This window comes from Balaenoptera borealis (assembly GCF_965194805.1).
Source record: "Balaenoptera borealis genome assembly, chromosome: 3".
In the NCBI taxonomy this organism is placed as follows: Eukaryota; Metazoa; Chordata; class Mammalia; order Artiodactyla; family Balaenopteridae; genus Balaenoptera; species Balaenoptera borealis.
Genome location: NC_138866.1, coordinates 108,333,877 through 108,346,429, shown reverse-complemented (window position 1 = coordinate 108,346,429; position 12,553 = coordinate 108,333,877). Strand labels below are relative to the sequence as shown.

Here is a 12,553-nt window from a genome sequence, read left to right as displayed (position 1 = left end):
ACTGTCACACTGTTTCCTCTCAAGTCCTTTCAGCAGCTGTAATAGCAGTTTGTCAACATCATATCTTAAAATCTGTGAAAAGGCCCACTGTGAGAAAATGCAAACAAGGAGCAATGGTTTCCTTTGCCATAGCACCCCCTTTCCACTGCCAACCTACTTCACGGGGGTGGGCACAGGAAAAAGTGAAAACTGGGGGGTTAAAAAAATAGCAGGAAAAACAGACCTTCCCTCTACGAGTAGGCAATCTGTCCTGAAGAGCTGAAGACTAAACTCCTCTTAGGACAATTTTTATTTTTTATTTTTTAATTTTTTACTTTTAAAAATTTTTATTGGAGTGTAGTTGATTTACAATGGTGTGTTAGTTTCTGGTGTACAGCAAAGTGATTCAGTTATACAGACACATATATCCACTCTTTTTTAGATTCTTTTCCCATATAGGTCATTACAGAGTATTGAGTAGAGTTCCCTGTGCTATACAGTAGGTCCTTATTAGTTATCCATATTATATATAGTAGTGTGTATATGTCAATCCCAGTCTTCCAGTTTATCCCTACCCATACCCTTCCCCCTGGTAACCATAGGATTGTTTTCTATATATGTGACGCTATTTCTGTTTTGTAAATAAGTTCATTTGTACCATTTTTTTAGATTCCACATATAAGCGATATCATATGATATTCGTCTTTCTCTGACTTCACTCAGTACGACAATCTCTAGGTCCATCCATGTTGCTGCAAGTTGCATTATCTCGTTCTTTTTTATGGCTGAGTATCTATGTACAATTGTATATATGTACCACAGCTTCTTTGTCCATTCCTCTGTTGATGGACATTTAGGTTGCTTCCATGTCCTGGCTATTGTAAATAGTGCTGCAGTGAACATTGGGGTGCATGTATCATTTCAAATTATGGTTTTCTCTGGATATATGCCCAGGAGTGGGATTGCAGGGTCATATGGTAGGTCTATTTTTAGTATTTTTTTTTAACGTCTTTATCGGAGTATAATTGCTTTACAATGGTGTGTTAGTTTCTGCTGTATAACAAAGTGAATCGGCTATATGTATACATATATCCCCATCCCCTCCCTCTTGAGCCTCCCTCCCACCCTCCCTATCCCACCCCTCTACTCTAGGTGGTCACAAAGCACGGAGCTGATCTCCCTGTGCTATGCAGCTGCTTCCCACTAGCTGTCTATTTTACATTTGGTAGTGTATATATGTCCATGCCACTCTCTCACTTTGTCCCAGCTTACCCTTCCCCCTCCCCGTGTCCTCAAGTCCATTCTCTACGTATGCATCTTTATTCCTGTCTTGCCCCTAGGTTCTTCAGAACCTTTTTTTTTTTTTCAGATTCCATATATATGTGTTAGCATACGGTATTTGTTTTTCTCTTTCTGACTTTACTTCACTCTGTATGACGGACTCTAGGTCCATCCACCTCACTACAAATAACTCAATTTCGTTTCTTTTTATGGCTGAGTAATATTCCATTGTATATATGTACCACAGCTTCTTTGTCCATTCATCTGTCTATGGACACTTAGGTTGCTTCCATGTCCTGGCTATTGTAAATAATGCTGCAATGAACATTGTGGTACATGACTCTTTTTGAATTATGGTTTTCTCAGAGTATATGCCCAGTAGTGGGATTGCTGGGTCGTATGGTAGTTCTATTTTTAGTTTTCTAAGGAACCTCCATACTGTTCTCCATAGTGGCTGTATCATTTTACATTCCCACCGACAGTGTAGGAGGGTTCCCTTTTCTTCACATCCTCTCCAGCATTTGTTGTTTGTAGACCTTTTGATGATGGCCATTCTGACCAGTGTGAGGTGATACCTCATTGTAGTTTTGATCTGCATTTCTCTAATAATTAGTGATGTTGAGCATCTTTTCATGTGCTTTTGGCCATCTGTATGTCTTCTTTGGAGAAATGTCTATTTAGGTCTTCTGCTTATTTTTTGATTGGGTTATTTGTTTTTTGACATAGAGCTGCATGAGCCATTTGTATATTTCGGAGATTAATCCCTTGTTGGTTGCTTCATTTGCAAATATTTTCTCCCATTCTGTGGGTTGTCAGGACAATTTTTAATAGCGGTTTTTACTTTACTATTTATCCATCATCGACAGTAATAGTAACTTAAGTTTGCATGGCACTTCAAAGCACTTTCATCTGCTTTGCTCTACTTTATCACTGAGACAAACCTTTGAGGGCACCTTATTCTCTTCTGAGAGAAGGGTAACTAACAGAAAGCTCAGGAGACTTGCTCAGAACCATTTAGGTAGAAGGTGACAAAACTAGGACTCAAATTCAGGTCTTCTGACCAAAATATGTTTTTGAAAGATCTTGTTTGTGCAGGTGATGCTTAGTGATACTTGTCGAATTGGATTAAATCAGACTGAGTTGAATTGGCCGGAACTGAATTAAAAGGAAGAGATGTGTTAGGTGACCTATTTAAAGGACCGTGCTAGCAGAATCATCAGATTTTCATCCAGCTGCTTCTCTTCCTCTCAGCCTTCCTCTGTTCCTCCTCTTATATCTCTCCTCTCGTTGTTAAGTGAGCCAAGCCGGAGGTAGGAATGATTAGCTCAGGGAGTGTGGTTGGGATGGTTTGGGAACTATAGAAAAGTAATTGTGAACGAATTCATTTGGTTCCATGATTTTTTTTCCCACCAAAAAACATTGATTCCAGTTCAGGAGATGATCTCAACCTTAGCCACTGGTTATGGCACTTTCCCTGCTTGCTTTTCTTCCTGGGTCCACTCCAGGATGCCTGGATATTCTTCAGCCGACAAGCACCCCATTGGCACCTGTGTTGTATCTCACACAGTGTGAAGCCACTTGACTAAAAACAAATAAGAGCTCAAGAACCTGGAGTGGGGAAATCAGACATGAAAGTGTCCTGTAAGAAAGGTTGAAACGAAATGCTGCAATAACAAGACAAAATCAGAAGCTCAGATTCCTGGCCCGTTTTGGCCATCCCCACCCCAGAAGCCCCTCCTGCCATCTCCCATCTTGAGAATTAGCATCTCACAGCAGCCGAAGAAATGAGGTAGTAACACCTGCTGTGTGCCTGGACCCTCTAGACTCCTGGAAGTCTGTCTGGAAGACCACTTGTTTTCGATGTCAGGAGGGTATCACAGAGTTAAGAAATGGTTCAGACTTGTGGGTGGATCCCTTTCTCTTCAGACCTGGGACTGAGCAGTGACCATTCCCTCTAGTTACACAGACTACCCCCAGCCCCCTTCAGAAGGCTACAGCTTGTCATGCTTTGTAAACCGCTTTACAATGAGGTGAGCGAACGTTATCAAGTAAAAAGCCTTCATTTTGACAACTTCAGTACTTTCTTGATTTCTGATTTTTTGTTGCATTGGTCTGGCATTGGTGGTAGGACCGAATTTTTGTTTGACTTTCAGAGCTTGGCTTTAGTGTTGTTAAATTATTTGGATGTAGATAAAGGAATATATCAGTGGGATTCAACAAATGAGTAAAATAATTGACTTCCCTGTAATCTCTCAGGACTTTTCCAACTCTAACGTTCAGTGTCTGTGATTCTAAGTCCGGCAATATTGCTCGGGGTCGAGGGTGAGAGCAATGGAAATGTAAGAACTGAAGCAGAATCCTAAATTAAATTACATTATTGAATTTGCAGGGAGCCATTAGGGAATTCCACATGTCAATGTTAATATATTTTACATCATTGGAAACAGTGTTTAGTTAGGTATAAAAGATGTTCACTGCAACGGTCTTTGTAAAATTGGCAAAACAAACGAAGAAAAAACCAAAACCTAAAAATATTCAAAATGCCTCACCCAGGGGAATTCATTCAGTTGGCAGGCTATACAACCATTAAAATTGATGGTTATTAATATTATGTATTCCCATGTTATGAAAATATGGGGAATGTGAGAAATGCTTATGATATAATGCTGGGGAAAAGCAAGATATACAAATATATGTATACTGATTATAATTATGGAAAATATTGAAAAGAGAAATTGATTATTTTAATATATGCATAGGAAAACATAGAAAAAACATTTTATTACATAGTTGTGATATCTTTACAGTAAGGACTAAATTTCTAAATGAAACAGAATAGGACAAAACCAAATACATATTTAGAAATCAATATAAATCTCTCCATAAATGCCACCATTTCTCACTGCAGTGAAATTCCAAGTAATTATTTTATATGATTTATTCAGCATCTGTCATTTTAAGAATTGAATAATGTTTGACTCCACAGCAAGGACTAATTAGCAGTATAATTAATCAAATTGCTGTTTATATTTCTATGTCAAAGTTAATCATTTTCATTTTCTTGTTTTATGGGAGGGGTTTGCCTCTTATTAAAGCCGATAGCATCCACAAGTAGATTCAAATGCGTTTCATAGGTTTAAACTGTACAAACTTGGTATCACAGCTGAAATCTACAGTCCGTACTCTCACTTACTGACAGCTGGAACAAAGGCAAAGCGCTTTTCCCTAAACTAGACAGGACTATTTTCAGAACTCGCATTCATTCAGTGAGTTATTCTTCTGTGTTGGGGACAGGAATCACTGCATATACACCACCTGAACTAATCTGATAGACCTCAAATTTCATCCTTGCCTATTCTTCCTTACTCTCCCCTGCCCAGTCCCTCCCCAGCAACACACACGCAAGGATGAAAAGTGTTAGCATCTTCCAGGTAGTCACAGAAATATATGATTCAGACTGACTCATCCATTGAACAAAGGAGGGTTGGATAGTCATTTGTCAGTTTTTCTTCCCCCCCCCCCCATATGAAATCCACATCAGGAATCTTGAGACAGATCCCTTATTTCAGGTTGTTGTTGTGGTTATTTTGTAGCTGACATAAATATCACTGCACCCAGGGTGATAGGGACCTTTTCAATAAGCATTTTATTGTTATACACAGACCTTCAGTATGTCTATCAAACATATGTAAATAAATAATATATATGTTGACATTTCCAAGTGGGCAGACCCTTGCAGCTCTGTGTTTTGCTATGGCAGATCTAGTGGGGGAGTTGAGATGTGTTTTTCTGTTGTGTGAAACAGTTTTTGGCTGTAATGTCTCTCCAAGGAGCTGCTCTAATTAATGTAAAACACTCTAGATACTACTTAATAAATACTAAGCTTCCTCTAAGTGGCACAAAATTAAGATCCTTTATTGAACAGTTTCTCTATATGCTACTATGTGGTGGAATCCTTGGACCAATGCGTTGTATTTCAGAAAGGAGGGGAGAGAAATCAATAGCAAAAGCAGAGTTTGGAAACACTTGTTTCTGCAAACCAACAATTCTTTCTGCACTGTGTACCTTAGTAAACCCCCATCAACAGGGAACACTCTGGGGAAGAAATTAACTGAGTAAATAAAAATATACAGGCTGCAAAGCATGAATCAGAATCACAATGTCTCCAAACAACAGATACTTAAAGAATGCTTTTTATCTGTGAGCTTAATCTGCTCTAATTAATGCTCCGAGTTTGTTCCTTCAAAAGCTTGCAGCTGATTTGACATCGGTTATTTGCAGACATAGGCAAAAGGAGGCTGCCTCCAAAGAACCCTTTGTCCGTATATTCTTGAAAATTTCTGGAAGGAAAATCTTCTAAGGAAGGTTTTATTTAGCCAATTACAATTCTTCATGGATATTTTCTAATTATTTTCTTATTTTACTGTAGTGATCAGTTTATTGCTTGTTATTAATTCTGGTGAGTTTGATAGCTTACGGTTATAAAACAACCAACTATTTCTTCAGTATCTTTTTTGTAGCTGTAGATCTGAGCTACCTCCTGTCTCCTGCTCCAGACGCCAAGCCCACAAATTAAATGAAGAATAGTGTCGAATATAACCTTACAAATCTTGAAGCTGAAATGAAAAGCATTCAAAGTTTGAATGCATCTGGAAAAAGTACCAGGCACGTTTTAAAAAATACAAAATAAAACCCTCCATATACTTCCTCCTTCAGATCAGATCTCCTTTAGACTACAAGTTTAAGAAAAACTGGTTCATTCCTCTGCAATCATACCTCAAAAGCTGAGAAGTCTGCTGCTTTATTTTTCCCTGTTCTGTCTCTAGAAGCAGCTCTAACAGCACTGTAAGCTTTCTAAGATGTTGACACATAAAAATCTATAAAGTTCATCAAAACAAAAATATCGGCCATTGAAGACACAGGACAGAAGTAGTGCCACAAGGTTATCTCAATTACCACAGACACATGTGGCTTGTTCCCCTGCCCCGAAAATGGGAAATGAAAATGTAAGAAGATTCTGACTTGGAAATTCTAACCAAAGAATGTCTCATCTCCTGATTTTTACTTAACAAATTTACCATCGTGGTGCTCAGATAAGGTTGCTATCAGAAAGTGGTGTGTATGTGTGCACGTGTGCATGTTAGAGAGAGAAAGAGAACAGTACTTAGCAGGTGAGGTTGAAAGCTTAGCTTTCAAGTCTGCTGTGACACCAGTGACCAGATATTAGTTGAAAGAAGTAAACTGGACGACCCAGACGTGATTCTGATCTTTGAAAACAAGCCATTTATGTAATCCGTGCCAAGCAAGGAGGTAAGAGGCTAGGAGATGTGTGATATAATGGTATTTCTATTGATGTAGATAAAGATTTGTTTAAATCAAAGTTATTATCTCAGAACTGAGTGTCAGTTGACCACCAAGAGCTCCTTGAGAATCCTGAGGCCCACATAGCCACCCCCACTCACTTTCTTCCCCTCCCCCATTTTTTCAGAAGCCAGAGGATGCCCACTGCATCTTGCACTGTAGTGCAAACAGATCCCCGCAAAGAGAGAGCAAGATAAAATGAATTTAAATTCCAAAGGGGTTCCAGTGCCGGTTTCCTAGTCCCCGAGTCAGCAATGTGTTTGTGAAAATTCAGCCTTTTTGTCTCCCAGTAAAAAGGAGCTAAATCTACATCGGTGGCCCAGTCTCGGGTTGCTATTCTTTGCATTTTCTATTCGAGTGAATGAGAGTGAATGAAGTGGCCGGGACCCTTCATTTGATCTACTCAATTGCATAAAGTGACAGAATTCTAATATATTTGTTTAATGCTCTTCAATGGGCTTTCACTTTTTTGCTTGCAAATGAAGCATCCGTGGGCAAAGTTTCATCCCCCTTTAACACCGGGACATATTTCATAACTCAGCCCGTAGTTTGAAGTGATCTTGAGAGGAGTTTTAGACTCAAAAAGTGGGAAATAAGGAAACAGATGTGAAGTTATTGTAAATTCCTAGAGTGGGCTCTGGGGCTATTGTGACCCCACGGCGGGCGGTCCAGGGGCTGCGCCTTTCATGCTGTAATTGAAACATATTAATTAGATAATTTGTTGTTAGTTTAAACGAAACAAATGCATCCCCTTTGAGGCTGCACAGCCGGTGGGTTGGATTGTTTTTTGTTTTGTTTTTGTTTGGGTGTCTTTGTGCATATGTGGCTTTAGGAGAAAAAAAATGAACTGACATTTATATTAAGAATTGGAGAACAGATCCTGATCCTTGCCATTTCTTAAATGGATATCTTTTTACAGAGGGAGTTTCCATTTGCAAAAGCATAAACCATCCCTGAACACCGCCGCCCCCCCCCCCCACAAACCTTGCATAAACTAACGTAAAACGTTCTGTTAGAAGTACTCCGTTGGATTCTTTCCCCCTCCCACCTGCCAGCTTCATCCCACTTGAGCACCTGGCCAGATTTATGCTTCCAAGACACTCAATGTTTTCATCTATTTTAAAGGAGTTAAACTTGCTGCTGTAATAGTTAAGCCATTCCGAGGATCATTTACCAGCCCTTCTCCTGCTAGTGTTCAGGCTTCTTAAGACCCCCCAACCCAGGCAATAGGAACAGTGGGAACTTCAGCAGCTTCTCGCTCAAGAGAGTGTACAAAATTCATCCATTGTGTAAGCATTTCCCCAAATCACAGAGAAAGCCACTTAAAAACATAGTTCAGCACAGACGCATGTTAAAAACCAAAAGTAACAGAATAGCCCAGTTTCCAAATCAAAAACCTAACTTAAAAAAAATCAGTACTGCCCAAATTTACAAAATAGAAAATAACATAACTAAACTCCTTTCTCAGGATGAGATCCCAAACAGACACCTCACTGCACGGTGTTGTCTCTTCCAGTTTTATTTTAAAGCTGTGTGTATTGACTTTGGACTTGAGCCAGGTGAAAAGATTTAACATGACAAAGAGAGCCATTGAAGGTATCCTAGTTATAAACTTCCTTATTTGTGGGGTACTTCAGCTAAACTGGGTGCAAGTCTCAAAGCTGGGGATGGAGTGGGGTGGAGGCATGTGTGTTTGGGCTGCCTTTGGATTCCTGATCAAGGTCAAAATATCATCAATGGATTTTTTTACTTTACTCATTCAACTTCATCTGAGAAAAGATGCTTGCAGCGGTGAAAGGAGGACTCACAATGCCCAAGTTATTTCATTCTTTGCAATACACCATGACGAACTTACCAGCTGAAAAGCACATTTTCAAATACTGAGTTGAAATCACTCCTTTACTAAAAATCGGAAATAGGACCTGCGTCTTATTTATCTCCATTTATTAAATGTGTGTATGTACACATCACTTGCCTCTGAATCCTACTGCTACTACTAGGAAGAGTATTTTACCTGACTATCTAAGCTGAAAATTTATAAAATGTTTGAGACCCATGTTAGCCCTTTATACTTCCTTCATTCCCACTTCAAATTCAGTGTTAGTGAATTCCAGGAGATTAGAATATTCCAGAGATGGCTTTAATTTTACTTTGCAGGAAGTAATGAAAATGTATTTCACTTTTAAAAAATGTAAATGATTTCTGGTTGAGAACAAAGTTTCAAGAGTTTCCTGGCCCAGGGTGGGTAAGTTTTCCAGGCTTTCTTTAGCTGATCGTGTTGATATAATTGTGAATTGGGCTTGATGAATGAGTTTAGTTGTCCCCTGTCTGACGAGCTTTAGTGGCTTCATGCATTTTAATCAGTCCAATGATTCATTTATTTTCCACCTTTTTTTTTTTTTTGGCTGTGTGTGGGATCCTTCCTTTAAAAAAAATGGTCACAACAGGATTAATTACCCTTTGCATTAATGCTAAAAAATTTTTTCAGATAACCCTCTGAACATATAAAGGTCACAGGTCCTAAGGGTTCTCTTTGTGGAGTATAGTGATGATGATTTCTGTGTGGGTTTCTCTGTATTGCACAAGGTCTCTTGTTTAATCATTTTACACAGTAAAGTGTTAATCACCATTTAAGTTTTTCTTTGTCTTGTAACTTCATTAGTTGAATATACACCTCACTCTGGAAATATTGTGACCCTTTCAATAAAGTTTTAATTGGCCTTGAGCCATACATTCTTGGCAAACTTTAATTCTCTGCAAAAATCTGAAGAAAAGCAAATACTCAGAGTCAAGCATTTAAAGTAACTTCATTTGCTTCTTTAAAATAAACACACCAAACATTATTTTCCCAGATGAAGGAGTAAAGAGAAATCTGTTCAATTAAAAGTGAACAGGTTTCTCTACAGGCTAGGTGAACTTTTAAGTAACTTCTGAAAAAGAAAATTTCAACGATTGCAGTAATTTAAAGGAGCAAGGAAATCAAGGTCCACTGCAAATAAGATGCATCAGAATATAAGTATTGGGTAAGCAAGTTTGCCTTTACGCTTTATATCTCCATATCGCCTCTACCTGGTTTCTGTAGAAGCCTTACATTTATATAAAGTGCTGTATATTTTGTAAAATGTATATTTAAAGATAGTCAAAATACATATAAAGTTACTTGGTTTTCATTAACAGTTTTTCTTTTAGCACCACACCTGTGCACCTGATCTATACTAGAAATAGTTTGTTTCATCTTTCTCTCTGGGCAAATATCTTCAAGAGTCCATCTGCATAATTTCTTCCCAGTCTGCAAGTGCATAAGAGGAGGTTTGTTTTAAAAATAAGTTATGAAAAAGACAAACTACTCAGACAATGTATTGCAGAAAGCATGCTTAGAGAAGCAGTGCATCTATCTTTGGTAAAGTTACTGTTTGTAGCAACTCTTCAAAAACACACGAAACTAAAATTTGCATTTACATATTTTAATGAGAAAATATTATTTGGACTAGGTTCATAATTTAACATAGACACCTTTTTAAAATTCTTTGTCTTAAAACAGGCATGCTGGGAACAAGAACATCAATATTTAAAATGCCATGCTAATTCCGTACAGGGAGGGAGAAAAATGAAAGGTAAAAATTGTACAGCTCTGATGACACTACAACTTTTTTTTAACTTAAGCAGGTCACACCAGAACAACAGTTCATTTTCCAGCAAATTACCTAAGACTCTAAAGGAATATAGCCAACAAAAGTGCATTTTACACAGTGTATAATCATTCCTATTCACAAGCATTTACATCTCTTTGCAGCCCTTTAGCTTCTCGGAAAAGTTCTTGTAGCAAACAGAAAGGCTTGTCCATGGGAGACCTATCCGGTGATACCTCCTTCATGTTACCAGTCAGCTTATCTAAGTTCTTCTAGGGTTGCCCTTGATGCTTTCTTAGTTTGGACTTATTTCATTTTCTTTCTTTTCCTTCCAGCAATAAAATAAATAGCTAAAAAGGTCTCTAAGTAATCGGAAAGTTAACATCCCAATTAACTTTCCCATCCCCCCTTTCCCTCCCCTAAACCTGGCCAGAAATGCAGAGTAAACATTCACATTACAACAGGTACTTGTAAAGTGGGCTTTTGCCCGCTCGCCCGCCAAGCACTACAGATTCAAGTTCACTGTTTACGTTTTACCGGGCGCTCTGTAAACATACAAGGTTAACTTTTAGTTTTATTTTGCTTGTGTGGAGGACAAACGTCCCCTTCCCAGGTTGGTAGCTTCTCCCCTACACTCCCAGCGCCTGGAGCCTCTGTCAGGAAACAAAACCCCAAACAAGAAAACTCCGCAGAGGCCGGGGAGGCAGGGCCGCTACTCCGGAAGGCAGTGGTCCGCCCATACCCCTGCCGGATGGGCGGAGGCGAGTAGGGTAGGAAGCCAGTGGTCCCTTTTCGCGGCAGATTTCCAAGACGTAAACAGAGATGTGGCTCTCCGCTGTGCGTCTGCAGCCCTCAGGGAAGATCTGTTCCGGGAAACCTCCGAGGCGGCTTCTCTGGGCTTGGAACTAACGGCGCCGTGTCCGGAGCCTCGCGGATGCGGGCCGATCTTAGACGCGCCCCTCTCCGAGACTGCGGGAGGCAGGGTTTCCCCTGCCTCTTCAGTGGGAGGGGGATTTCGGGGGCCCTGGAATGGGACGAGTTGGCTCAGGTGCCCCCTGCCTAACCCCTCTTGGGGGCGAGGACAGCTCCCACGCGCCTCCAGGCCCATCTGCAAGTTTGTGTTTCGTCTCCTGGGTCCAAAACAGAGTTCTCGTGGGGGAGAGGGGGTTGGCCGAAGGTGAACTGGACAAGTTAGGGTGGCGGTCTCAGATGGGGAGGGCAGGACTGGGAGCCGGGGTAGGCGAGTGGGCTGGCGGGGAGGGGAACGAGCCGGGGCGCCGGCCTCTGCGGGTCAGTGCACCGCCACTGAGTGCAAGGCGGAGGCCGGGCTGGTGAGCGTTTCGCTGGGAGTGGCGGGGCTGCTTTGGCTGGTGGCTGTTTGAGAGGACGTGGGGCTGAGCGAGGGCGGCGAGTTCGAGAGCAGGGTGGGGATGGGCGCAGGCAGCGCGGGCAGCGCGGGCACTGCGGCCGGCGTGGGCTTAATGGGCACGGGGATGGCGGGCAGCGTCTGGCCCGCTGCGTGGCACAGAGGCTTCAACGGCACGCCGTAGGCGCTGTAATCGCCACTGGCCATGGAGATGGGGGTGGCCGAATCGATCATGCCTGCCGAACCGTACACGTGTGGCCAGCCAGTCCCCAGCGAGCTGCCCATGGTAGTCAACTGGTTGGGGAGCGGGTAGGCGGCGGGCACGGGCTGCATGGCGGAGAAGGCCAGTCCCCCAGGCATCTTGTACTCGCGCGCGATGATGTTCTCGATGGCGAAGGGATGCTTGAAGCCCGAGGGCTGCGCCACGCCGCCCAGGTTGTAGGCGGCGGCGGGCATCTGCGGCAGGTGCGTGCCCGAGGCCGCCAGCGCGCTGAGGCGCAGCTTGGCCTGCTGCTGCAGGTACTGCGCCGCGTCAGCGGGCTTGCTGGGCGCCAGGTGGTCCGACTTGAGCACCTTGAAGCGCTTGCGGCGCCTCAGGAAGCTGCCGTTCTCGAACATGTCCCCGCAGCTGGGGTGCAGCGCCCAGAAGCTGCCCTTGCCGGGCTGGTCTGGCCGCCGCGGTATCTTGATGAAGCAGTCGTTGAAGGAGAGGTTGTGGCGCAGGCTGTTCTGCCAGCGCTGCGTGTTCTCTCGGTAGTAGGGGAAGCGGTCCATGATGAACTTGTAGATCTCGCTCAAGGGCAGCATCTTTTCGGGCGAGCTCTGGATGGCCATGGCGGTCAGCGAGATATACGAGTAGGGCGGCTTCTGGTCGCTGTACGTGTTGCGGCCGGGCCGAGGCATCTTCTTCTTTGCCCCTTTCTAGCTCTGGGTCCGC

At 42.2% G+C, this 12,553-nt stretch overlaps 2 protein-coding genes across 2 annotated transcripts in view; one reads left to right on the top strand and one right to left on the bottom strand.

Moving 5' to 3' along the window:
* The window catches only part of LOC309626823 (uncharacterized protein), a 426,800-nt gene that overhangs the window by 310,564 nt on the left and 103,683 nt on the right, over positions 1-12,553 (top strand). The gene's annotated exons all lie outside the window — the stretch shown is intronic.
* Positions 4,778-12,534, bottom strand: FOXB1 (forkhead box B1). Its single transcript, XM_082388193.1, has one exon. It carries the CDS (start codon positions 12,517-12,519, stop codon positions 11,542-11,544), a length of 978 nt encoding a protein of 325 aa, XP_082244319.1. The 5' UTR covers positions 12,520-12,534; the 3' UTR covers positions 4,778-11,541.